Source organism: Euprymna scolopes, chromosome 29 (genome assembly GCF_053919585.1).
Source record: "Euprymna scolopes isolate OS-2025 chromosome 29, ASM5391958v1, whole genome shotgun sequence".
NCBI lineage: Eukaryota > Metazoa > Mollusca > Cephalopoda > Sepiida > Sepiolidae > Euprymna > Euprymna scolopes.
In genome coordinates, this window is record NC_136510.1 from 84397423 (window position 1) to 84422541 (window position 25119).

General features: G+C 35.1%; 2 protein-coding genes across 2 annotated transcripts in view; one reads left to right on the top strand and one right to left on the bottom strand.

Annotated features, from left to right (window-relative positions):
• Positions 1-5107: 5107 nt before the first annotated feature.
• Positions 5108-12792, bottom strand: LOC145252755 (putative transmembrane reductase CYB561D1). The gene is made up of 3 exons (XM_080112639.1): positions 12535-12792; positions 7028-7065; positions 5108-6416 (listed from the first exon to the last, which is right to left on the bottom strand). Exons 1-3 carry the CDS (start codon positions 12596-12598, stop codon positions 5886-5888), a joined length of 633 nt encoding a protein of 210 aa, XP_079968765.1. The 5' UTR covers positions 12599-12792; the 3' UTR covers positions 5108-5885.
• Positions 12793-19622: 6830 nt separating this feature from the next.
• The window catches only part of LOC145252756 (GATOR1 complex protein NPRL2-like), a 69453-nt gene continuing 63956 nt past the window's right edge, over positions 19623-25119 (top strand). The window contains exon 1 of the mRNA XM_080112640.1: positions 19623-20145. Within this exon, the coding sequence (XP_079968766.1) occupies positions 20068-20145 (78 nt within the window). The 5' untranslated portion in view covers positions 19623-20067. The remainder of the gene's footprint in view (positions 20146-25119) is intronic.

The following is a 25119-nucleotide window of genomic DNA, read 5'->3' on the forward strand; positions in this document are numbered from 1 at the left end:
TGCATGAAGTTTGTCCCAAGGGTTCTCAGAGAAGATCTAACTATTTGATCGAGATGGGCATCAAGACAGTTCCTCACCCTCTCTATAGTCCAGACCTTGCTCCCCGTGACTTTTGGTTATTCTTTAAGCTCAAGGAAAACCTTAGAGGCTGTCATTATGAGAAAATTTAGGAGATGAAAGAGGCTGTGACGAGAGTCATTGACACGCTTACACAAGAGGACTTCGATGGAGCCTTCCAGAAGTTGTCGGAACGGTAAAATAAGTGCATTGCAGCCAGAGGAGATTACTTCAAAGGGGATTAGAGTTTCATGTGTGTACTATCAAGAAAAATGCTCATGTGAAAAAAGTCTGGAAACTTACTGAAGACACCTTGTATATTTTCTGAAATAACATTTCTAAAAGACTTCAACCAAACATGTACATAAAATATATTTAAACGTGATCTTTGAACACTTTTGGTGAATGGAAAACCATGAAACTGTAGTAAGAATGTTGAAATAATTAGAATAGCTTACTATTGTTAAAAAAACACATATCGGAAAAGATATTGGGCATTTTATATGCGGCACAGTCTATTGTCTTGATTCTGTTTGGTGGTTAAAGAGCCGTTTATTAGAATTTCTTTTTATGTTATATAAATTGTATGTCCCTTTTTTTCTTCCGTAATATATTCCGTAGTTGTGCGATGATCTGTTTACTTTCATCACTATTTGCAACGTTCGGTGGAGGGAATCATTTTTGATCCAACCAGATAGCCTTATAGGATTAACATGTCTTTTAATTATACATATTTACTGACCAAATGAGTGAGCGAAAACACACAAGCCACACCCCAGATACAAACTTTTATATTTTATGTGTGTGTGTGTGTGTGCAAAATAATGTTCCGAGAAAAATAGAGAATTGTAAAAATAACAGTCAAATCTATGCACTAAAATCACTTATTTGCACTCAAAAGCAAATCCTTCCTAGGATCCAGTGTGCTTCCCTTCGCTTGACAATAATTGCCGACCCCAACTACGTGCTGTGAATTTCTTCTCTTTCATCTTCTCTTCTGGTTGTGTCATTGTCATCATATCTCATATTGGCGACTGCCAAAAGAGCGAGTACAGGTTCACGAGTATAAAAAATAAACAACACAACAGAAAATACAGAAAACACAAACTGATACATTCTGTAGATATCAGTTAGTCTCTGGGTGCGTGTGTGACACCATCGCAGAAAAATGATCCTCTGAACGCTAATGTATACCTTAGTTTTCTGTGGTGGCCATGTTCGTAAGTCATCTGATCGATTCATTTCGTTATCATGGCTTCCTTAACTGGAAACTGTCCCTAACTGTTGCAAATCTAAAGCAGTTTTGTATACTGTCCCTGTCGTAAAATACACTGCCACTTCTAAAACTGTCTCTAAACTAATCCCAAATATATCGACCTATATGTCCAATCTTCTGTCCCAGTTACTGCCACACCTTGATTAACAATGCTATTTCAGCTTTGTTTTGTGTGCCTTGGTGAACAACTTCCTCTCCATTATCTTTCTACTCATTTCCTCTTTTTTGTTATGGTTTTTCCTCTTTTTTCCCCCTCATTTTTTTTTTTTTTTTTTTTACTTTCTAACACTTTTCTCTCAGGCCTGGGGGGGTACATCGATAGTATCACACCAGCACTAGAGGGAAACAGAAAGAAAGCACAAACAGGTAGAGACAGCATAGTCAGCCATTACGCTCAATGCAATCTCCCTCCCTCTCTCTCTGCTCCCAAATGACTGCTATCAACTTACTTTTTAATTCTCGAATAGAGATCATCATGTATTAAACTATTGACTGTTTCATTAGTTTTTTTACATACAATAATTTTAGAATTATAGATTAAAACCGTATTAACAATGCTATTTCGGCCTTCTTTTGTGTGCCTTGGTGAACAATTTCCTCCCAATTGTTTTTCCACCAACTTTATTTTCTATACCTTTCTTCTGCTGATCAACTTATTTCCTGTTTTTTTTTTTTTACTTCATAACACTTTTGTTGTTTGGGAAAATAGAATCTCTTTTTTGATCTTTGAATTTTCCATCAACAGCAGATTTCACTGAAGGACTAGCACAATAATAAATAATGCATTTGTTTGTGGAGAAAGGTTTTGACATCGTATTGTGAAACAATGTGTCCTTCCTCGCTCGACAACAATTGCCGACCCCAATGTTATTTGCGGTGGTTTTCTTCTCCCTCATCTCCCCTTCTAGCTGTGTCGTCGTCTCTCACATTGGCAACTGCCAAGGAGCCAAGCATGGGCTCACACGTATAAAAAAATAAACAATGCAAGAGAAAATACAGAAAACACAAACTCCAACACATTTCAGAATTATCAGTTGGGTGTGCATGCGACCCTCTGAAGATTAACATTCACATCTTAGTGTTCTATTGAGTCTATGTTCATCAGTTCATCTCAATCTACACCGAGCCACCACATACATTGAACTGTTCCAAACTATACTGTCGCAAATCAAGACTGTTCGTAAACCGTCCTTAACTGTCATAAAATTCACCACCACCTCTAAAACTGTCTGTAAACTAACTCTAAATATATAGACCTCTATATCCGATTTTTTATCCCTGTTACTGCCGCACCTTGATTAACAATCCTATTTCAGCTGCCTTTTGTGTGCCTTGGTAAACAACTTTGTCCCCTTTGTCTTTCTACTATCCTTAAACACATTATCAATTGGGTTCTGGGTGCACCATCGCAGGAAACAAATCATCTGAATGTCAACATTTGCATCTTTGTGTTTTGTCTAGTCCATGTTTGTCAGTTAATGCCAGCTCATCTCCATCTGCTCCGAGCCACAACCTATATTCAACTGTCCCAAACAAGGAACTGTTCTAAACCAAGACTGTTTATAAATTCCAAGTCACTGTCACACCTTGATTAACAAATCTATTTCAGTTGCCTTCCTCCCCATTTTTTTTTTTTCATTAACTCAATTCTCTATATAAGAGCCAGGTACGTCCAAGGATGGAATACTGTTGCCATATCTGGGCAGGAGCTGCTAGAAAGGACTTGTCCTGCCTTGATAGAGTTCAAAATAGACTTCGTAGCCTCGTAGGAGATGTCCTTTTCTCTTCCCTGCAACCTCTATCTCACAGAAGAAATGTTGCGAGTTTGTCTCTGATGTATCGTTATTTTCATGGAAAGTGTTCGACTGAGCTTCAGTCTATGGTCCCCCCTCGCCTAACTTTCACAAGAAACACCCGTCTAGCTGAAAATACTATCAATAATTCCCCCCACTCTTTATCTGTGCCTAAACCTAAACGTAGATTCCATGAACAAAGCTTCTTTCTTAGAACTGCACGCCTGTGGAATTGTCTTCCGTTTTCCTGCTTTCCGGCTGACTACAATATGGTTGTGTTCAAGTCTAACGTAAATAAGTTCTTGATGAGCCATTCCATATAAGTTATCAAATTTACCGAATTTTCATTACTAATGATTACTATATTGTCCAATTTCTACTGTACACTCTTTAATCCTTATCCTTGAGTTGCCTCTTGGCCTTGATAATGTGGTGATGCCTGTGTATAAAAAAAAAAAAAAAAAAAAAAAAGAAAAACACTTCCTGTTCGGCTGATCAACTTATTTCTATTTTTTCACTTCAATAGTATCACACAAAGACCCATGGTGATATAGATGTAAGTGCAGATAATGAGCATGTCATTAGACTCACCTACTCCCTCCACCCTCAGCATTATTTTAACAAGATTATGAGGAACGTTCCAAAAGTAATGCTTCCTATGGATCAGAGGGGATTGCAAATTGTATTGTTATGATAACTGAACTTATGCATTCATGAGCTGAAGGTTTCATCTCTCTGTTGCAGCTTTTGATGGTGTGAGACTCTGAGAAAGCAACCATAGACGTGTCTCAGAAGAAAGAAAGCATCATTGTATTCCTCCATCCAGAAAAAAACATCATTGAATTCCTCCATCCAGAAAAAAAGTATCAGAATTGGTATCAGAAAAATTTGTACCTATTTTCCGATGCCAAAACGATCCTTTGATTTTCTTTCTTTTTTTTTTTATTTGATTTTAAAAAATCTTCCACTGCTGGTAGTAGTAATAATAATAAATATTTATTGATTTAAACTTCCAGTAAAACTAAAATCTATAGATCAACTCCTCACATGTGTGTTTTTATGTCCGAGAAAATATACGCACATTTAAGATGTGTTTTTTTTTTGTTTTTTTTACACAGTGATCACCACTTATCAAGGCCCGGAAGCCACTCAGGGATAAGGGTTATTGCAAGTACATTACGTTAGTGTGGAGATTTGATGAAGTTATTACTTAAGGGGGCGGTTCATTAGGAATTTGTTAACATTGGACTTGAACACATCCAAGTTGTAGTCCGGTGGGAAGCAGGCAGACGGAACAGAGTTCCACAGGTGTGCAGTTCTAAGAAAGAAGCTTTGTTCATGGAATCCACGTTTTAATCTAGGCACAGATAAAGAGTGGGGGAAATTTTTCACAGTGGATTCAGCTAGACGGGTGTTTTTCGTGAAAGATTTGCGAGGGGGGGGGCAGAGATTGGAGTTCAGACGAGCACCTGCCATGGAAATAACGATAAAAGTTTTTACGGTAATCATGACAAAATACCCATTTTATGGTTAAATATTTAGAGATGTACAAAGAATCAGAATCAATAACTATCGGAATTGGGGAAAAATATTAGAATCGTCCCATCACTACTTTCTGTACGTATAAATCAGATCATAAACAACATGCCTCAGTTTAATTCAAGTACATTTGACTTCTGTAGAATGTCGCTTTCAAAAATAAAAGATTTGCTTCAAAATTCCACTGAAGAGGCACACATCACACTTGCAGTGATTGTTTTAGATTGATCCTATCAACCTGTCACTTTAAAAGAACGATTTCTCTATCTGGTATCCTTTGTGACTGTTCCATTTTGATTACTAAAGCTCCTTAAAAAATAAACATCAGCATTCAAGTGACTGCATCCACAGACAATTAAAAGTTCCCGATGAGACAATGGGCTTATAACGATTTATACACAACACAGACAATCAAATTTTGTAATGAAAAATAAATAAATCATTTTTGTAGTCAAAATATTTTCTCAAAATAATTCATTTCTTTTATTATTAATAAAAAAATTTTTCCATAACAAATATGTACATATATATCTATATATCTATAAAAGTGAGAATGTGTATGTGTGTGTGTGAGGACAATGCTCAACCTATAAATTCAATGAATTTTTGATCTACAGGCTTGAAATTTGGTTTATAGGATATTCAGACATGTGGAAAACTTTTTAATCAGTTTTCATCCAGAAAAAAAGAGCTACTAAAGGAGTCAAAATTTAAAAATTGGTACATGGGAGTCATCAGATTTTTATCTGTTTATCAACTGTTTTACGACTGCACATACACGAGTTGTTCACATTATGTTAAGAATAAGTAGGTTTGAAAATACTTTTAAATATCATGTCAAGTTGGCATAATGGTTACCATACTTGACTGACTGACTGACTGACTGACTGACTGACTTTAGGTTTTGGTTTCAATCTCAGCTCAAGTATTTTTTGTTTTTCTAAAAAGAAGTGAACTGTTTAGAAAAAAACAGAACTCGCTTGCACATCTTAGTTTTTTACTTCTTTTTTTTTTAAGGAATTTAATGTCATGTTTAATACCAGCAACAGCAGGCAGATCTTTTAGTATATATATATATATATATATATATATATATATATATTTTAGTGTGAAAAAAGTTCAGTGCCTTGATAAAAGAATATTCAGAAAGGAAATATCTAAAAGGTAATCTTCAATGAAACAAGCCATTTATTCTTGCTCGCTCTCTTTCTCTCTTTCTTTTAAACTTGTTCACGCATATGCCTCCGTAATCGATTTAGAAGCCGTGGTAAGTGATTTTGAGTGATCTGTTGAACTGCCAATATGGTCATGAAGACCAGGGCAAACGCACATGCGTACCAACTGGAACCTTCAATATTTTTCGTAAACCAATTTGAATACATAGAGAGACATAAAGTCATGTTCACAAGGACGGTCACAACAAGCCCAGATAAAACATGGTAGAGTCGGACATCAACAACCTTAAACGTAGGTAACAGTTGACGTGAATATTTTGCGACTACGCCACCAAGAGCTTGCATGGCAAAATAGCCAAGCGTTAGGATTCCAATGTATCCATGCCAAGAAGTGAAATGAGGTTTGTTGTTGATGTGTTTATTGTAATAGATGATGCCCATGCCAACAGCCGCTGCAAGTAGAGCTGCAGTCAGGATTACCCAATGCCAAGTAATTCTTGCAACCCGGTTTTTGGGGTTAATAAGCGAGCTGTGTGGTGAGAAGACAAGCAGACCCTCAAACATTAACAGGCAAAACTGAAAAAGAAAAAAAGAAAAAATAATAATATTAAAGTGTTATATATTACTTAGCAGTAAAAAGAAAAATGATATATTTTATATGCAATATACATATGATACTTCTAAAAAAATGTTTTTAAGTCCAATTGAACCAGAGGGATTTAATAAACAAAAGAAGGAGTTACAACGATCTGCATTTTTTTTTTTTTTTTTTTTACAACAGAAGTATTCGTGAAAAAGCATTTTTCTTTTAAATCATATAAAAGTTATGATGGTATCAAATTAAATCACAGTTACATCATATTACATATAGGGGGGGGGGGTAAATCTGTGTCTCGCATTGGAGATACCTTATAATCGTCAATGCTCAATGGAGAAAAGTTTAATTTTCTTGAGTCAGCTTTCATAGGGCAGATCGCATAGACCTTGCACCATTCGAGTAGCCAGTCTTTGAACTCTCTCGAAATACTGGACATCACATATTAAATATAGACCAAAGGCCTGGACACCATACTCTAACAGGGAGATAAAGTAGGATACATATTTCAGAATTGAGCTTGCAAAAACAACATCAAATGAAAATAAATACATTTATAAAATAAATGATGTTAAAAATAAATGGCACTTACTGCTATGGCCATCAGAGTTGGATGCCAAGAAAAAAGACCTAAAAAATAAATTGAAAATTAAAATGTAGATAGATCAAAATAAAACAAGAAAAAGATAAATGCATGCATTATAAGCTTGGTGGTGGGCCGAAGCAACTGATTACTCTGCATGGATATTACAGATGTTTTAGTGAACTTATAAAAGAGTCTGTTGCCTATATTCAGTGTCGTTCATACAAAAAAAATATGTATGTATGTAGAGAGAGAGAGAGAGAGAGAGAGAGTATATATACATATGTGTTTGTGTATCTATGTATCTATCAAAGTGAAAATGTGTGTGTGTGTGAGGACAACTCTTAACCTGTATACTGAACGAATGTTTGATCTACAGATTTGAAATTTGGTATATAGGATATTCAGGCATGTGCAAAAGTTTTTAATTGGTTTTCATCCAGAAAAAAGGACTGCTAAGGAGTCAAAATTGAAAAATTGATAGATGGGAGGGGTCAGATTTTTTTGTTTGTCAACTGCTTTACCACTGCGCATGTGCAAAGCTTCTTTATGTTAAGAATAAGTAAGTTTGAAAACACTTTTTAAAAATCATGTCAAGCTGGCCTAATGATTCTCATATTTGACTCACTGTCCCTAGGTTTTAGTTTCGATCTCATCTTGAGTATTTTTTTTTTTACTTATAAGAAGTGAACCGTTTAGAAAAAAAATAATACTCGTATACATATGTCTCAGTTTCTTTTCGTTTTTTGTTTTTTTTACTTCATTTTCTTTTAAAGGAATGTAACATTACACTTAATGCCAGACAACGCCAGGTACATCTACTAGTATTTGATATTTTTGAGATATCATTGTTCAATATTAGTTGGGTTTATTTAACTTTATGTGTAAATTATGTGGAGAATCATGTGCATACACATATATAAACATATACACAGAATGGTGGTGGTGTAGAAACCAATATTCATCCACACAAAAAATTATGTTATTTATAACATACTAGCAGGACCTGTGGAAATTCCATGGAATGAGAAATATATTGAATTAACAAATGTGTTTTGATAAAGCTGATATTTTTCTGGATAGTGCAAAAAATATTAGTACTTATTGATTTGTCTCATTTGGGTCAGTTCTATATTTAAAATACAATGGACACTAATTTCATAGAAAGATTAATAAAATCCTGTGTGTTATTAGTTTTCCTGCACCATGAAAAAAGGTAAAATGTATGGCAATGGAGAAGGAGGATCAGCCGAAGCAAGAACAGGTGTCTCGTGGGGTTGAGATTCTTGCTTCCCTGGGGTAAGATAACATGCCTCAGGTTGATCCAAGTCATATACATGGGATCTGATGCTGGAAACTGGTAGCCGAACTTCAATGGGTACTGAAACTGGTAGCTGAACATTGACAGGAACTGAAGTTGGTAGCCGGACATCAAGGGCTACAGGAGCTGGAGGCTGTAAAAATAAGCTGGAGTCACTGGGGTCACTGCAGAAGTAAGCAAGAAGTTGCTGGGGTCACTGCAGGAGTAAATGAGAAGTTGCTGGAGTCACTGCAGGAGTGAGCTGGAAGTGAGCCAGAGTGTAAGCAGATGCAGGAACTGGGGTTACAGTCCGTGAGGGGGAGTTCAAGGAGGCAGGCAGCAGTAGAGACTGGAGTGTGAATCACATTATTAGTTTGAAAAATGCTGTTTGGATACTGCTGCAGCTGCTGCTGCCCCTGGTGCCTACAGCAATTGGGTCTCATCAAGTCGGGATGGGAGTGCTCCTAACTCCCAGATCAAGAATGAAAATTTCCTGTGAAGTCACTTGTTTTATGGAAAGGGGTTCATGCTACAAGTGATGGTGTCAATAAACAAATGAATGACTATAATCAATTTTTAACCAGGTTATTTACAGGCAAAAATATCTTGGGTGTTTATTGCCTGTATATGTGCTAATCTCAGACCAAAAATAAAAGTCTGTTATTTTTGTTTAGTTGCAAAACTTGAATTTTTGTATTTTTTCTTTGTTGTTTGATAAAAGTTGTTGCTATTTTTAACACATGTGCTTGTGACATATTTCGAGGACTGTCAGTTCTCTGCCAACGGCGTATTTGTGTTTGCTCCATTCTGATGGGTCGACATATGGTTGTCTCATGTTAGTATTATTTGAGAAGATATATATACATATGTCGACCCTCCTCCCACACTGCACAGCAAATCAATGTCAGCTAAAAACGTGTTATATTAAGAGGTGAGAAGATTCAAAAGGAGGCCAGAGATATGTGGATGAAAATATATTAGTCATATGTAAACGTTTCTAAATCTCATTGGCTGTATTTTCCCCACTGCTACCATCACCCACTGCACACCTATTCCTCAATATACTGAAGAAGGTTGAATGAAGTTACTGAAAATTCTTTTTTCTGAAAAAAAAAATAAAAATAAAATTTCTATACATCAATAAATATGAAATAAATATAAAATATGAGCCTATATATATATATATATATATATATATATATATTGTAAAGTTCTTTATTTATACAAACATTATTGGCTACATATATGCATACATGTTTCAATTTCTTTCAAAATCACAACTGAAACATTAATGCACATGTGTAGAACTTTATACCATAATACTGCTCTACTTGTTATTGAGTACTATTTTATAAAAAGCGAAATTAACCACAGTAACACAATCATTATATATATGTGAAAGAACAAGTATATATGAAATCCAGTTATCATACATTGTCCGTGATAATAGTTTTTTTTACTGGAGTTTGCTGTTATGTAAATATATTGCAAACCGTTATTAATCTATGGTGTGATTCTGCTTAATTGGCAAATCAGAATAAAACACTCATGCCACCTGTCACCTGAAAAAGAGCATAAAATAAATTTTATGTTTTTTTGTTGATTTTATTATTCAGTTTTAAATCAACGTTAAAAAGAAACCAAATTAAAGAGCTTCGTGACATGATAGATTTTTTTAACAGGGGAGCCACCACTTATCAAGGCCCAACGGCCACTCAAGGATAAGGTTTACTAAGTGTACGGTGGTCACCAGGACAACAGCATAATAGTTGTTAGTAGTGGAAATTTGGTATAATTTGATTATTTAAGGGGTGGCTCAAAAAGAACTTGTTTACATTAGACTTGAAGACAACCATATTGTAGTCAGCTGAAAAGCAGGCATAGCGAAATAGAGTTCCACAGGCGGGCGGTTCTAAGAACAAAAGCTTTGTTCATGGAATGTGCATATAGATTTAGGCACAGGTAGAGAGTGAAAGGGGGAAATTGTTGATAGTGGTTGTAGAGGGACAAGTGTTTTTTTGTGAAAGTTTGACGGGGGGGGGGCATACATTGAAGCTCCGAGGATTTCTTGTCATGAAAATAATGATAGAGCAGAGACAGGCTCACAATGTCTCTTCTGTGGAAAAGAAGTTGCAGGGAAAAGAAAAGAGCATCACCTACTAGGTTTTGAAGTTGGTTTTGAACTCTATCAAGGCAAGATAGGGTGCTCTGAGCAGCTCCTGCACAGATGTGGCAATAGTACTCCATTTTAGGGTGTACTTGGCTCTTATACAGAAAGAGGATTGCATCATAGTATACTCAACACCTCTCTAAAAATTTAAACCATTTTCGGTATTTGAAAAGAATGGAAACCCAGTTGCTTTCAGGACTTACGCAGTCAGTTTCGGATATGGACAAAGAATCTCAAGTCAATCTTGGAAATTGCCGAAGCAGTTTACAATCAGAAAAAAAAAAATGTTAAAATGCAGACGATACTAAGCATACAAAACGTTAGGTTAAGGTTATAAAAACAAAGTTAAAAAAAAAAAAAAAAACTTTCTCAAAGCATAAAATAATAAAAGATGCATACTTTGCATCAGAAATTACCAGAACTGAGTTTGGATTCTCCGTTGATACTCAGAACTGACTCTATAAGAACTGTAATCCTTGTCGAGATGCCCATTCATTTTAAGTACCTAATTTCCCCCACCAACATTTGAAAATTGATCTGCAAAATTGACTTATAAAGGTTCCATTATGGCGACTGTGGCATGTAGCATTTTGTTATTTTATTTATTCATTTTTCGTATTGCCATACAGACTTGGGGTTGATGTTAGGATCAATGAAGATAGGGATGCTGACCTTGAATTTAACTTTTATTGTCGTTATTGTTGTTTAAATTGGCACATAACATTTTGTGTAGAGGGAGGTTAAGCGTTATCGACGCAATACACAATACGAACCAAATTAAACCGACTTTCCAAACTAAAACTTAAGCTAGGGTTAGTTTAGGGTTATGGGCGATCATGAAGGGAAACCTGTTATTAAACAGGCGAGTAAATGCAAGTAAAAAATAAAATAAAATAATCTATTTCAAACAAAAAATGTTTTTTAAACTACTTTATTTAATGTAATAAAAAAAAAAGCGTATTTTTACGACCTGCCCCAGCATAGTATAAATACTCCCAACCTCCCCATGTTAAGAACGGCTTTTGGAATAAACACCCCCCAACCTCGAAAGCCGTTCCTTAACATGGGGAGGTTAGAGGTGTTTATACTACGTTGGGGCAGGTCGTAAAAAAATTTTAAAAGTAAATATAATAGGTAATTTTATTGTTTTTTGAGGGGTTTTTTTGTTGTTTTGTTTTGTTTTGGGGGGAGCTGTTTTTGGTTTTACTTTTTCTAACATTTACTCGATCGAATGTTTTTAGTAAAAGTAGAGTTATCTCCCTTAGACGAACAGGTAAATTTTCAGATTAGGTCCACCAGCCACCACTACAACTTTCTTTTAAATAACGACTTTTAAAGGTTTTCGGTCATGCTGAATACGAAAATCGCCTTGAAATTTTGCAGAAATAATTAGTTATCGAGATATAAAAAGTTGTATTATGCATTGTATTCTTTGCTCCTATTTAACGTGTCTCCCCACGGGACAGAGTTAGACACCAGGGTCGTTTTTTAACGTGGGGAAAAGGAACAAAAATAAAAAATTTCTCAGTCGTGAAGGATTTCTCCTCCACTGACAGAGAACAAGAAATTGAAATGCAGCATCTGAAGAACAGATACTACACTTTGATCTTGTCCCGAAGGCGGCCATCTTTGTTACGCGCGTAGATTTGTTTATGGCGCGCGCACTCGCGTAAAAACGATGTCCGCCCAAGATTACAATGCATAATACAACTTTTTATATCTCGATAAATACTTATTCCTGCAAATTTTCAATGCGATTTCCGTATTCAGCATAGGAGAAAACTTCTATAAGTCGTCATTTAAAAGAATATTGTGGAGGTGGACCTAATCTAAAAAAAAAAAATACCGACGAATATATCTTTCTTCATGATTGCCGGGTTAGGGTAAAAGTTTAAAAAAAAATTTTTTTTTTTTTTTAAGTCCGATTGGTGAAACTTGAAATTGATGACGTGTATTTTCTCGGATACCTATTCCTAAAAAGTACTGTGTATTTTGTCCATTTAAAAATAAATAAATAAAATACAAAATAACTAATTCCAAACTTACTGCTGCCCGGCTTTGCCATATAGACAATATACGATGTAAAAAGGATAACAACAAGATGGATCATAGTGAAAATAGCTAGTCACAACCAAGTCGGTTTGGGATTCAATTCCGTCGACTTTTTGGAATGTTTATTTCCTGCGATATTTTTGATCGGGGAATTCCGTGATGACATTTCGTCGAGAGAAACTTGCTGACATTAGCAACAACGTAAACGCTGTCACCGCCCCTTAAGGTGTGGGTGGAACCGGTGTCTTTCTAAGGGGAAATAATTCAGTCGTACTCTGTATTTGACGAAAACTCTTTTTCGGCCTATTTTCATTAGAGATATACCTACTTGTTTTTGGTTCTGAACAAACCTTCATGCTGTATTGCCAGACTGTTGGTAAAACAGTGGACGGTCTATTATATAAAAAAGGGATACTTGTGTAGATTGGTGATACGATAAAATTGGATAATTCGGTCAAAATGCGCTAGAATATCAATTGAAGCCTTATCTTTAAAAAGTTGATTTTTAAGGGTATCTAGCTTTGTTTTGAACGAATATCATATTTAAAATTGTTGCTGATAAGTAGTTTATATATATATATATATATATACATATATATATATATATATATATATATATATATATATATATATATATATATATATATATAATCTTAAGACCCTTATTATCCTATGTTTTCTTTATTGTTTTCACTGGACACCATGTTCGTTCTATTTTTTGCGCGCGTGCAAGAACAAGCATGGCACCCAGTGAAAACAATGAGGAATACATTGGGTAATAAAGGTCTTAATATTATTTTTTTGTTATTCTTAAACAACTTGTCAGCGACAATTTTAAATGTGGTATTCATCAAAACAAGTCTGAATACCCTATAAAAAGCAACTTTTTAAATATGTCTTTTACTGGTATTCTAGTGCATTTTGTTCGAATATGTTTTCCCTCTCATATACACACCCACATGTATGCACGCACGTACGCACACACACACGCTCGCATATACACAGCCTCATACACACTCACATTCATGCGTATACACACACCCGAGCTGTGGCGTCACTTCCTTTTAAGTGAAAACCAGACATGCGCACCCAGAACACTAACTCCAGTATAAAAGACAACAAAACCTGTCAACTTCCCTTTTTCATCCGGACCAGCGTTTGACCTGTTGAGTCGACGAACCGACCGCGCACCCTAACGTCACTTTCCCTGCTACTGTAATATGGGATAAGCGCACATACACTTTATACGCTTTCTCTCTCCATGAACTGGATTGACTTTCTCACTCTATCTCCCCTTCGGCTTTGGTCCATCATCACAGACATGTGCGCGACTCTCTACTGAGCTTAACCCTATCTTTCCACAGGCCGGCTTGCCACTTCGCATTTCTCAATTGCATTCCCCTTTCCTTCCATGCGCGTGGTCGTCAACGGCCAAATGAACACATGTGCACCCAAGACTTTCATTTCTCAACAGAAAATAAACGACATGTTTATCTTATTCCAGCATTTGAGTTTTTTGTTTCCTTCATTCAATTCGTTTCATTATTTTTTCTTGTAGCAAGTTAGCGTATTTATATCCTGGTCCGCAACATGAGATGGTGACCCCTTTATTTAAAATGAAATTAATGAGTTTGAACGAAACACTCGGTGTAAGCTAAACTCGCCCACACAAATTCATGGCACGCACGAAAAATAATTTTTCTCTAACAAACAAACAAACTTGTCGACCACGAGGAGGAACATTTTCAAACTGCGCACAAGAAATTGAAATATAAAAATTTCAACACAAAACAAAATGGAACTTCAACAGACGGACTCCTCCTTTGGCTATGAACGAACACAAATCGGACTGGTCAGACAATTTGCCACTCATTCTCCTAGCAATTCGCAACACTGTGAAGGAAGATTTGCAGAGCACACCTGCAAAATTAGTTTTCGGATCAACACTGATTTTACCAGAACAATTCTGCGAAAACAATACTGACATTTCCCCAATGACAACTTTTGTGACGGACTTAAAACACAAAATGTCACAATCAAAATTTACTCCAACCAAAAAGCCAGACCCGAACATTTTCATTCCAAGCGATATTTACACATGTAAATACGTTTTTATCAGGAACGACGCAGTAAAAAAACCACTATGTCCAAATTATTCCGGACCTTATTTAGTTCTCGACAGGAGTAAAAAATATTTTACGATATTAAAAAAAGAAAAAAAAAGACACTATAGCAATAGACAGACTTAAACCTGCATTCAGAGACGAATAATTACACGTTTCTCCTTCTCCAATACAAGCACATACACACTCAGAAACGGGCAAAGAAATTACAAAAAGCAACACACCACAAACAACAACAAAAACTTGTCGAAAAGTTCATTGGCCAAAACATTTCAAACAATATATAACTTATTAAAAAAAAAAAAAAAATATACATAAAAAACAAAAACGAAATACGTTTCTCTTGTATATATATAGTATTTTTTCTCCTCAGGAGGGGGAGTCTTGTTCGAACATGTTTTCCCTCACATATACACACCCACATGTACGCACGCATGTACGCACACACACACGTACGCATATACACAGCCTCATACACACACTCACACTTATGCGCATACAGACACCCGAGCTGTGACGTCACTTCCTTTTAAGTGAAAACCAGACATGCGCACCCAGAACACTAACTCCAGTATAAAAGACAACAAAACCTGTCAACTTCCCTTTTTCGTCCGGACCAGCATTCGACCTGTTGAGTCGACGAACCGACCGCGCGCCCTAACGTCACTTTCCCTGCTACTGTAATGTGGGATAAGGGCACATACACTTTATACGCTTTCTCTCTCCATGAACTGGATTGACTTTCTCACTCTATCTCCCCTTCGGCTTTGGTCCATCAACACAGACATGTGCGCGACTCTCTACTGGCCGGCTTGCCACTTCGCGTTTCTCTATTGCATTCCCCTTTCCTTCCATGCACGTAGTCGTCAATGTCCGAATGAACACGTGTACACCCAAGACTTTCATTTCTCAACAGAAAATAAACGACATGTTTATTTTATTCCAGCATTTGAGTTTTTTGTTTCCTTCATTCAATTCGTTTCATTATTTTTTCTTTTAGCGAGTTAGCGTATTTATATCCTGGTCCGCAACAATTTTGACCGATAATTTGATACATTCTATTTTACTTGTAATTTTTTTTTTTAATTTATACTAATTTCGACATCATGACACGTAAGTAGGTAATAATGTTTTCACCTGAAATGCGTTTGTTTAAAAGATCATGAATCTACACAAGCGTCAAAAATTGGTGAGAGGGTCTTACTAACCAAATCTCCACTTCCCGTTTGATTCTAATGAAATCTAATATATAAACGGCTATGTGCCTTCCTATCGGTGTGTCTGTCTGTCCTCATATTTTCAAACTTTATCTCTGAAACTAAAAATCGCAGAGCGGCGCTAGGGGCCGCAAATTATTGGATTTTTTATGAGCTGTTCTTTTATGGGTGTTTAGCCGGTTAAAATAGTTTTAAGGGGTAAAAATGGGTCAAAATTGAAAAATTCGTTAGACATTTTGTATATACATCTTAGTTTATTTTTAATTTTTACTTTTTGATCAGTTCATATGCGTGTCATGTTGGTACAGTGGTAACATCACCAGCTTTGAATGCTACAGTTTCGATTCTAGCTGATGGCACCTAAATATTTTTTTTATTTTCACTTTTGAAATCACGACTCTATAATAATATGTACGAAATCTGGACAAATTAAAATATCATATTTAAGTGTATTTTACAACCGGGCAAAGCTGGGATCCATCGCTAGTCTTTGTATAAATGTATATTAATGAACAATAAAATTTCGAATCATATTTTAAGTAGGATGGGCCCTAGTGTAAATGTGGTATTGTGGTGAACTGAGATGATTCTAGTAAAGTGTAAGGTAGACATTGTTATCACTACAGACCAAGGATGACCAACGACTTCTATTTTCTCGCACTTTTGATGGCCTTGTGCCTAATTTATTGAAATGTGATTTTTTTATATCATCTGCAAATAAATATTTCAAAGTCTTCAAAATCCATCCTTCATTTCTTTTTTTATTCCACTTAGACCTCACTCCCATTTAGAGATTGTTCTATTTGTTTGCGCGTATGAACAAACTGAAAAACAGTGGGTGGTCTATCATTTAGAAAGGGTTGGGAGGGTGTTATGAACCAAATTTTTTATTTATGTATTTATTGTTTTTCTTCACTACCCATTTTATTCCAATGTGGAATGGAAATGGAAGCCTCTGTTCAGTCTCAAAAGACAATGGATACTCACTGTAAGGGTAGATGCACGTTAAAGTGTGAGGCAAGGGTTGCGCAATCCTCAACCACACCTATCCTGAATAGGCACTGATTGAGTCCAGTGGCAAGAAAAAGTCCAGAACGACCGGAAACAATGCTGGGATAAGCAGAGAGTACATGCAGCATCTGGCATTCCCAAATGGTCACCCATTTTAGTACTGACCAGGCTCAACATCGCTTAACTTCAGTGATTTAACAGGAACCGGTGTGACAACATGATTATTCCAATGTAATCTAGTGGCTTGGCAACGCCACAGGGGAGAAAACAGAAGTAGCAAAACAAAAGATGGCCTGTTAGGATACTATATATACAAATGTAGGCAAATTTGGGCATATTTTATTGTTTTGAAAATATAGGTTCTTTTTTCTGTTAACCATAGAATAGTATTATAATCTTCAAAAAGCCTGCAATTTTTCATGTAGTTTCATCCCATAGAATCAAAGATATGAGCATTTCAATATTCATGAAAACTGAAACTGTATAATCATAAATTAACCCTAAGCAGACCTTCACTGAATGGGCATGAAAAGAACTGGGACCTTAGAAAGGCTTATTGCCACCCAAATTCCAGTGAGGACCAATAGTCATAACCAGCAAGCAGTCAATGGCAACCGGTTGTTGTGATGATGCAAATTCATTTGCAAAGTTTATTATTAAAGAGTACTGGAAATCTGGGAAGACTTGTTGTCACCTGGACTCCAGGGAACACCACTGGTTGTTGTCAGTGAGCAATCTCTGATGATGACCTGTGTGAAAACTTCTAATAAGTACAAATAATAATTATTCGATCAGTGTTGAAGAAATGATGGTGTAGATTAACTCCCTTGGCTAATCGACCCCCCCCTCAACACACACACACACACACACACACAAGCAAAATGATTCTACTTCCTTAGGAAATTACGTACGAACACACTGAAAAATTTAGCAGAAAGAAAAGAAAACAATTATTTTAGAATTTGAAGCAGGGGATTAGTTTCATAAATAAATCATAAGTAAAATGATCTCTCCCCCATTTCCAGGTAATTCTAGCGTTTTAGGGCAGTTTACTAATTTCTTTCTTATTTTTTTTTATTTTTTTTTTTTTTAGCATAGAAGATAAATTGTATGCGCGTTATTTTGGATAGAGGTTTAGTTAAGTAATTACTTGCGACTTTACAATCTTCCCAGTCGGACAGAGTTAATGGTAAGATATTTTTTTTAAATGGTTATTTGGAATCTTAATTCATTGTTTTAAGGGAGGTAATTCTATTTTACTAAAGTAGTTGAAAAAATCATTTTTTCTTACAATTACTCGAATGTTTTCTTTAAGAAAAATTATAATATCGTCGCATTTTATATTTCTTTGTTATTAATGTTATAAAATTTGGGGCGCTTCTACAGAATTGGGATGAGATTTTGTAGTCGATAAATGGAGTTTTCAGATTTTTTTTAAAAAAAACAATGGTTTCAACTGATTTTCTTCTTTTCTTTTTCTTTTTCCCTTTTTTATTGTCAATTCTATTAAGTTATGCAGTCGAAATTACTTGAATATTAATGAATTATTAAACAAAACAACCTTAATCGTATTAGCAGGTGAAAAATTGCCGCCATCTTGGTTAAATCATGCGAGAAATTCCATTTACATTCGCCGTTTCTTTTTGTTCAGCCACCCACACAGTTTAGTGGTCGGCAGTCATTGGTTAATTTTGGATGTGTCAGGTGATTTGCTTGGCGTGGTTTTTGTACCATGCTTTATTTTTAAGTCCACACAGGGACTCGGCATTGGATGGGCCCAAAATCCAGCGGCTCCTACACTGGAGGGAACCATGACAATTCCTTCATGTTGCATTGCCAGACTGTTGGTAAACAAAGGACCAAATCTCTACAAGCAGAGACAATTTTATTTTGCCGAAACTATCCTAATTAAAGGATGACATTCAAGAACAGTTCTTCATGTTTTATTTACCAAATATTCGATTTTATCTCAATTCAACTGGAGTTCGAAGGGACTCACATTATGCCTAATTGTAGGCGCCAACATTCCGGCCAAGTCTCCCATGAACATTCATGGATTCTTTCGAGGAACAAAGAACAAACATTCTGGTATTAGGAATTCATACTATTGGCTCCATGTGTATGGAAGCAAAACTGGCCACCGTTTTGCAAATGGACTTTACCAGAACCAATAAACTTTCATTGCTGTTACATTTGAATAAATTTTGAGTTTGAAAGGTATGGCTTTTGTATTTGTGGATTCATTTGCCTCTGCAGGGAGGAAATTGGGAATGTGAGAAATAATTTCTAACAATCAAAACGGAAAAAAATATCTCCCTTTTGAACTCTTCAGTGTCTTACGATCATTTTCATCAAATTCTATTTTTATTTTCTTAAATAAATAATTTTTTACCTTATCGATTTTCGTACTTTTTTGTATATAATCATCTTAAAAATACGAGGAATACGTAGATACCATTGTTTTCATGTGAACTTCAATATTACGATTTCCGAAATGTCATCCCAATAGTGTAGAAGCGCCAAATTTTGTTACATTACTTCATTAAGTAGTTGAAAAAAAATCATTTTTTTCTTCTTTTCTTACAATTCTTAGTAAAATAGAGTTGCTTCCCTTAGAACAATAAGTTAGCATTCCGATTAACCTTCCCCCCCCCCCCATAAAAAAAAATAGTTAGCTCTCCTTAAAAGTAAGAATGTCTCGGAATCATTTTACGACGTTAAATTTATATACGAAACCGGTTAATCCCCTGGGCCCTGCTCTAAACTCTAAAATAATTATTTGTTTTCACTTTTTCAGAATGTTCGCACGTAATCGCCTAAAAAATGCAGAATCTCATTTACGGTGGAACTGGAAGGGGTGTAACTGAGGGTGTTAATCTACAAATTTACCGAAATGATAATAATAAAAATATGTGAACTTTGAAAAGTCGAACCACTTAATTATTTGTGTTCGTAAAATCGACAACAAAGGGAAGTAACTGCGGTAACCATTGCATGTATTTGTTTGTTTGTTTGTTTTTTTCGTTTTGTCGTCAGATCTGTTCTCTTGTCATTTCTATCATTTAATGAAAAATTCATTTATTATTACTAAGCACAAATATATTTTAGACATTTCAGTAAATCTTCGGTTGCTCTGATGTTTGGTTCCGTCACAAGAATCACCCAAATCCAAAGACATGGCTTCAGGAGACATGATTAAAGGTATTTTTTATTGCGAATTCCATCCAACACAAGGACCCATCATCGCTTATCAGGTAAGAATGATAGTTTCATTTTGGATGTCTTAAAGTCTATAATTTATGATTTTTTTTTTTTTATCTTATTGTTTAGTGGAAGATATTGTCTTGATTTTTTTAATGTTGATAAATATCGCGTTTTCTTTTCTATTCGAATGTTTAAAAATATTGTGATATTAGAGGACTTAATTACAAATGTAAAAAACAAAAAAAAAGCTAATTTCTCTATTAACGGAACATATGTTGATGCTTCTGCATTTTTGCAAATTTTTAAATAGTATTTTCAAGTTAAATTCAAGCTTCACGATATCTTTTATTATTATTATTATTAAACTGTTAGGTGGAAGCACCACACAGCCCTCTGGTCACTCTCCTCTACATGTTAAGAATGGTTTTCAAAATAATAACGTTATTATTGCAGCACGGTGGCAAAAGTGCACAAATACCCATGTTAATTTGTTTTTTTTGGGGGGGGGGAGTACTCCTACAGAATTTGAATCAAACTTTTTTTTTTTTTTTATCGTACTTTACTTCTGCAGTTTACGGACCGTGCTGAAATGATAATGTTATTGTTTAAAACGCATCAGTGCGGACGACACTCAAAATACAATTGCGAATTACTTAAGATTTCTACCCAGTAAATGGATTATATAAAGGATTCTGTTCGAAATTCCGTGTAGATTCCCGAGTTTGACAGAAAGATTCCAGAGTTCGACAAGATACACCTGGAAAAAAGTCGGAGGTTACATAGGTGTGTCGGAAATTTCGTGAAAAATAGTGATTAATTCCACCCCATCTTTCCAAGCTTATAACTCCTCGAAAAATGTAATTCAAGCCCTAATTTTTTTTCAATTAAAGGAGCAAGGCCCAAGGTTTCATTTAAAAAAAAATAAAACAAAAACAACGTGTTTTTTTTTTTTTAAAAAGGTTTTAAACTTCGGACTTTACAGGTAAATTTGTAAAAAAAAAAAACCACTACTTTTTTGTTTTAAATTTGAATATATTATTTATTGATCATTTATCTTCAATTTGTGATATATAACACTTTGGTGAGTAAATTAATTATTTACTTTTTAATAGACATTTCAAAATGGAAGGCGTGAAATCATTCGACCCCGTGTCTTTCCAAGCTTATAACTACTCGAAAATGTAATTCAAGCCCTAATTTTTTTTTTTTTTCAATTAAAGGAGCAAGGACCAAGGTTTCATTTTTAAAAAAATAACAACAAAACAAACAACGTGGTTTAAAAAAAAAAGGTTTTAAACTTCGGACTTTACAGGTAAATTTCTAAAAAACACTACTTTTTTATTTTTAATTTGAATATATCATTTATTGATCTTTTATCTTCAATTTGTGATATATAAAACTTTGGTGAGTAAATTAATTATTTACTTTTTAATAGACACTTGAAAAGGGGGGGCGTGAATTTAAAAACAAACGTTTGTCTAAAATATTATATTCGGTTTATTGGAAAGAGCATAAAATTTCACATTGACACTGAAAATATCGTAAAAATTGAATCAATAGAAAAATTTTGATAGATTTTTAAAGTTTAAAAAGTGAAAAATACTGAGCTCGTAAAATTCAATTAATTTCATTACTATTTTTTTTTAAATAAAAAAACATATTTCTATTACTTTTAAAACAACTTTATTAGTTTATTTTTGAAGTATAATCTATAAAGAAAATTAACAACCCATTTTAACAGAGAAATTACCAGTTTTTTATATTTTATTCGCAGTTTCGTGTTAGGGGTGTCAAACGACTGAATCGTTGTGAAAATGACACTCAATATGAGAACAGAACAGTAGTCGGAAGAATTGAAATAATAGCAAATAATAAATCCTCATCTCAAAAATTTCAGAAACATTTAAAAAGTTATTTTCATCATGGAAGTTGGGGGGGGGGGACTTTTTAACTCCTCTGTACTTTCACCTAACAATTTTATAAAAAATACAGTGAAAATTGAATTTAACTTGAAAATTTTATTTTTAAAAAAATATAACATGGTATACATCGGTATATTATACTGCATAAGTACCTTTTTTTTTCTTTTCTTTTTTTATCCTAACCTAAGTTTTAGATTTAGTTTTACAACTTCTGTAGAAGTGCCCTTACTTTCTTTTTTCAGTTTGCCTTTTGTTTTGAAAGACGTCTGTAAGAAAAACTAAGGAAAATAATTGGTGAAATTCTCCCCCTACATTCTATGTTACCCATATCCCCGGAAGAAAAAAAAAATGAAATTCTACTTTTTTTTGGTGATTACATGTAAGAAACCTGTAAAAATGAAAAGAAAAAAAAACAATTAAAAGATATAATTATTTTAGTAATCTATGAAAGCATATACCATGCGCTGGATAAGGAGGGGAAGGTAGGGCAGTAGCCCTAGATATATTTAAGGCTTTTGACACAAGGGTCTGCTTAGGGAAATCAGATCATATGGTATTACTGGACGAATACTTAACATCATTAAATCCTTCTTAAATAAGAGAAGAATCCAGGTTGTCCTTGACGGTCGTACATCTAAACAATATGATATAAATGCGGGTGTACTTCAGGGGTCTATCTTTCGACCTTTATTAGTCCTGATATTCAAAATTTATCTCCCTGATAAAATTGTCTCTGAGATGGATATATTTGCTGATGACACCATGCATATAGCATGGCAGGCACAAGGGGAAAACAAATGAACACATATCTAAGGCAATAGTGGAAACCCTGGAGGAAGACCTCCAGTCTGTAGTGGAATGGTGTCAAAAATGGATGGTAATGTTCAATGCTGCCAAGACTAAGCTTCTTTCCTTTAATAATTACAAGAAACCTTCTTAACCACCAATAGCCATGGCTAATGATACATTACCTGAAAGTACTTCATTCAAATTCCTCAGCTTAACGCTCACAGGGAACATGAGTTGGAACAGATACATCGAGGGCATTGCTGCGGCTGCTGCAAAGAAGGTGGGCTCTCTCTACCGTGCTAGAAAATTACTTATGTCTGAAAGTACCTCTACAAGGCCACCATTCGCCCATGTATAGAGTATTGTTGCCACATTTGGTCTGGTGCATCATCTACTAGTCTCACTCCTGGACAGGGTTCAAAAGAGAGTTGTCAACCTAATAGGTCTTGAACTGTCAATTAGCCTCTCTCGCATCGATGAAATGTTGCATCCCTCTGCCTGTTTTACAAGTATTTTAATGGTATATGCTCCAACGAACTATAAGTCTTTGTACTCTCTTGACGTAAATATCCCCGACAAACCTAGTAAGCAGCAAAATCCCGCCCCTACATAGTAGACATCCCCAGATGCCAGAAAGCCTTCTACTCTAACAGTTTCTTCCCCAGAGCTATTAGACTTTGGAATTCCCTTCCGAGTTCCTGTTTCCCCGACTGTACTGACATGCAGAAGTTCCAGTGTAATGTAAACAGACATCTTGCTGCTCAACTCCTTACATAGTATCCCTGCAATTATGTCCCAGATAGTAGCCCCCTACATCAAAGTGGCATTGTGCCTATAAAAAAAAAAGTATTTAGAGTGAGGAATCTGTTTCATATATAAATTTAACTTAGAATGATCACCCATTTCCAGGCCACAAGTTGTAATGATGTCCCACTTCTGGACCAGATAGCATTTTTAAGGACATATAACTAATTTTTTAAGGGAGATAAATTAACATTATCACTGCCGACGAAGGGAAAAGTTTATCAGGCATGTGGACGCTATGTGATGTATGGAAGTGAAATCTAGCCAGTAGATTACTTTGAGAAATTGATTACCAAACTGATCTATCTCTGGCCAGGTTTTTGTTTATCCCTCTTTATCCCAAATCCAACCTTATAACTTCCTCACGTGTTTTCCTTGACCTTCCCCTGTAAGCTAAACCTGTTACCTCAACTGTTCTACAACTACTAACCCAAGAACTGTTATTGTGTTGATTGAATCGCTAAGTGATTTCAACGAACGCTAAAAAGCAAACAGTTTTAATTACTAACCTTTTTCTTTCTGTTTCATTGGGATTCACATTCTTCTTCATTTTTTAAAGCAAGTAAGTTTTCACATGAACATGTTAACTCCAAGTATTTTCAACCAATAAAAATCGTTCGAAACCCCAAAAGTAACACATATATGTGAAAATAGTAAACCGTTGCAAAGTTAGAAACTCCTATAAAACAAATGACCAAAATCCAGAGATACTGAGAAATCACAAGGCAACCGCAGTACTGAAGGACCCTAGAACAGTCTACTGAATCATCACCACCACCCCCTCCAGCTTTTGGTCGGAGGAGGCAGACAGGACTCCATGACTCTTATATCAACCTCTTAATCTGCGCAAACATGCTTGCACATGAATGAGTCAGGTGAACAGAGATGAACTACTACTTACAGCTATGCATGCACGTCCATATATGTGTTTCATTTGGGGATTTAGCTGAGAAGCCATCAAATGAAAAAAAAGCTAAAAAATTCAAATATACAATAAATAAATGTTACCATAGCTAATAAAAGTAGCTTTTGTACCTACATGGCTCATTTGTGTGTGTGTAATTTAAAATGTTCTATTTTAATTTCAAATATTTGGTTTTTATGAGTTGTCTTGCAAACAAGATGGTGGCCTAGAGTCTTTTTCATTGGAAATAAACATGCCGCCATATTGAATTTTAAACAGCTCATAAAAACTAATATTTGAGATTGATAAAGAGCATTTAAAACTATATTAAAACATAAAGAAAATGAGCCAGGTAGATACAAAAGTAATTTTCATTGGCAACATTTGTTTATTGTGTATTTGAAATTTTTTTACCCTTTTTTTTCATTTGTTGGCTTCTCTACTAAGTGCTCCTTCATTTTCTTCCTTTGCTAAAACATAACATTTATACCTACTTTATATTAAACTAGCATGCATGCCCGACATTGCCCAGATGTTTGGAGGTGTGTGTTGAGCAAAAAAAAAAAGTGGTAGTAGGCATGCAAGCTCGAACCCATTTCGCGAAG